The following is a 3638-nucleotide window of genomic DNA, read 5'->3' on the forward strand; positions in this document are numbered from 1 at the left end:
AGATGTTTTTGTAACTAAGAACAAAATTGAAGATAGAGCTGCTTTATTTTCTTGGTTTAAATCTTCCTTTATTTTTATAGTGACAAAATGCTGATTGTGTACAGAGGAATTTGAGAGTGGATTTTTAAAACACAGCTAATTCACCCAGAAAGGCAGCTAAGATAGATAGATATATAGATATAAGTATCTATATATATAAACAATTTCAGCCCAAACTCGTGTTTTTAAACTCCGGCTCCTAAAAAACAAGGTATAAACTGAAATGACTCAACTTTTCAGTAATTTTTCCAATTTTTTCCCCCAGTCCATTAATTACGCTTACATAATTATACTTCAGGCAGGGAAGTAAATGTTTCATTACAGGCTGGTGTGTGTTCTAATATAAAAATAATGTTGACAAATGAAATGTGCCTCTCTCTCGAGGAGGAAGAGGATGATGGTTCATTCAGAGATATATTACAATGAATTCCATGAGCAAAAGAATTTATAGAGGTTTTTCCTAGCTTCATGAATTGTTCTGTAGAGTGGATGAAGTCTATGAAAAAGTTCTCTTCATATATTTCCATTTATAAGTATCTTGTTTTTGAAAGTGATCACAGCATGATAATGACTGTGCTGCTTTTTAGTGTCTGGCTGCATAACGTACAAGTCACAATTTGCTGTTTTTTAGGGGGAGGAAGGGACCCTCCTTTACTATTCTATATCCTAAATCTACTTCTAATCAGCTTTATACTGTTGCCTGTACAGCTCAGTGAATGTACTTTCATCTCTAAGAGTTCAGATATATGCCAGTGAATATTTTTGCTGTAGAGGAGGAAGTAAAAACTCCACAGCAGGGATCATTTTCTTTGCTTTTGAAACCAACATTGAATCACTCGTTTTGCAGACTTTGCACACTGTACAGGAGAGTGGCCTTTCTACAGCACATTTTCAGTAATCCTATATTTAGTCAAAATGGATGAAAAATCATGTATTAATAAGGTTTGTATGGAATTTTGGGTCTAGTGTGATATTTTTATCATTTAAAAAACTATTTGTAAAAACATTTATTTACTGCATGAATATTGACGTACATTAGATTTGTGGAATTTTGTATATGTAAAAAAAAAAACCCACAAACAAAAACCTCTTGTCCTAAGATGAAGTGTGCTTGTTACAGGTGTTTAGACTTGTTGATGTTTACTAGACCAAATGTGTACATTCACTTAAAAATATCCGTACCTGATGGATGTGTCATGGTTACATACATGTTTACCCTGTAAACAATGAGCAGTTGATGGAAAGACTAGCCGTGTTGCTACAAAGCAGCTTTTACCTTTGTAAAGTCAGCTCTGTTGTTTTAAATGGTAAAAATTAAACTAATGAATTTTAAAAGACTCGTGACTAGCTTAGCATGAAAGAGACCTTTTAACACTATATTTATCTGTACATTTAATTGCATTAGTTTCAAATCTAGGAGAGAGGCAGCACTGTAAACTGAAGTGAAATAAATTTAGCTCTTAATGAATCCTTATAAAGCACCTACTTTATTCATGCAGAGCTCCTCACATTTCTTTGAGACCTAACCACAGAGCCATCGACCCCTACCCCCTTCCCTAGTTAGGAGTTCTAACTTTGCCACTCCCTGTTTGGTATAAGGCAGAAGCAGGAGCTGTTCAGTGTATGCAAGTATATTTTCTGAGACCCTTTAAAATCAAGCTGGTTTCCCACTTAGCTGCCACAAACTTGAAAATTTCACCCACTCTTCTTTCCTTTCTCTGTTGATTCTTGGGAAGTTGGGGAAGGGAGGGGGACCGCCAAAAATAAGTTACTGGTTTCTTTTTTAATATAACCTACGGCATGTNTACAGACAAATAGGTTTGGGTTTTGCTAGATGTGCCACTTAACCAGAAGAGCCTGATTATTATGGCTAAGGACTACTTAAATAAAACTTAAAAACAAGGAGTGGCCTAAAGCCAAGGTAAAAGCAGGCTCGGGATAAGGATGAGGGACAGAAAAACTTAACCTAATATACTTTCTCCAAAAACAAATGCTTTCTTAGAGATTTCTTTTCTCTCTCAGTTCTACATTTATATTAAACCATCAGAGCAGAACTATAAACATGGTTCTGGATCATAAAATCATAGCTCTCCTTACAGTGATTTCATGCTATTTAATGAAGGCACTTTTCCTTCACTATTCAGATAATGTTATCTTTTTGGACTATTTATTACAGCTTTTATAGTTAACAATTTTCTGGGGTTTGTATATAATTTCTTGTGGTACATTTTTGGCCTTGTTTGGCACAAAAGTGATCAGTTTAGCACCTAGGGAAACACTTTAACTGTAAGAGGGAAAACAGGGTCATATTTTATTTTCAAAAGTCCATCTCTAGACCAGCGTGAGTCTTCTAGACTTCCAGCTCACTGAAGCCGATTCATATATCCTTCTATGTTGGCCCTCCTGTCTCCCGTTCTCAGCTTAAGGGGAAATATTCCAATTGGGCCAACCTTTTGTTTGCATTCTTAAACTTCAGAAGCCGCCCTGCCCTTAGAGTCCCATTCTTAGGAAAAGCCCACGTGATACTGTTAAGCCTGCTCAAAAGCGACACTTTCTCCTTGTCACCCGGAGACTGCACTGCATTAACCCATTAAGCCCAGCACTAAATCTGGCGCCTCTCTGAGCCCTCCCTCCCTCTCCTCATCCCCACCCTCAGCCAGCTGCAGCACTGCACACTGGAGGTCATTCCAGGCCCAGGGTAGCGAGCAGCCAATGTCCTCCCAGCGGTCCAGGCNCAGCAGCAGTGCCGTCTCCTCCACCACGGCCAGCCCATAGCAGAAGCGATCATAGGGTAGCGGCTGCAGCCGAGTCCACTGGTCCGTGCCGGGGTCATAGCGTTCTATCTCAGAGAAGGGCTCATAGCGCCCCAGAAAGGCGAACACCGCGCCGCGCAGCACAGCCATGTGGTGCCCGAAGCGGGCAGTGCTCATGGGCGCCCTCTTCCTCCACGCTCGCTCCCCAGGGCCCAAGGAGTACACGTCCCGGAGGCTGCTAGCACCGCCCTCGCCTCTCTCCGCCTTACCCCCAGAGATGTACACGACACCGCGGTCCCCGACGGCCCCCGCGTGGCCGTGCAACGCCCGCGGCAGCGCCCCGGCCGCGGTCCAGCGGTCCCGACGCAGNCACCACGCCGCACCAGAAGTGGGCCCGCGCCTCTCGCATAGCGGGCACCGCAGTCCAAGCGTGGAAGCGCGGGTCGTAACGGTGCACTTGGGCCGTGACGGCCCGCTGACCGTCTGCCAGGGGTGAGGAGGCGCCGTCAGAAGGGCTCTCCCCGCCCAGGACAAACAGGAAATTTCCTGAGGTGCACACGCTGTGCCCCAGTAGCGGTGCAGGCAGCCGCGTGAGACTGCGCCAGCGGTGGTTGTACACATCGAAGGCCACCACGTCCTGGGTGAGCTCCCAATCCTCCTCCTCCTCTTCCAACTGCCCATCTTCCTCCTCCTCCTCCGCCTCCTCCTCCTCGGGCTCCGCTGCGGCGCCCCTGCCCCTGGCTACCCCCCGTGGAGCCGCGACCTCTTCGGTCACCGCCTCCCGCGCCCTGCACCCTCCGACCAACAAGATGCGGGTTTGGGGGCTCCGGACGCTGGTCTGCTCGC

At 45.0% G+C, this 3638-nt stretch overlaps 1 protein-coding gene across 1 annotated transcript in view; it reads right to left on the reverse strand.

The window, feature by feature from the left end:
* Positions 1–2621: 2621 nt before the first annotated feature.
* KLHL34 (kelch like family member 34) overlaps positions 2622–3638 on the reverse strand; it is a 1869-nt gene continuing 852 nt past the window's right edge. Inside the window, 2 exon segments of the mRNA XM_077770517.1 lie at positions 2622–3162; positions 3164–3630. Coding sequence (XP_077626643.1) covers positions 2622–3162; positions 3164–3630 — 1008 coding nt within the window.

Source organism: Crocuta crocuta, unplaced genomic scaffold (genome assembly GCF_008692635.1).
Source record: "Crocuta crocuta isolate KB4526 unplaced genomic scaffold, BGI_CrCroc_1.0 scaffold488, whole genome shotgun sequence".
NCBI lineage: Eukaryota > Metazoa > Chordata > Mammalia > Carnivora > Hyaenidae > Crocuta > Crocuta crocuta.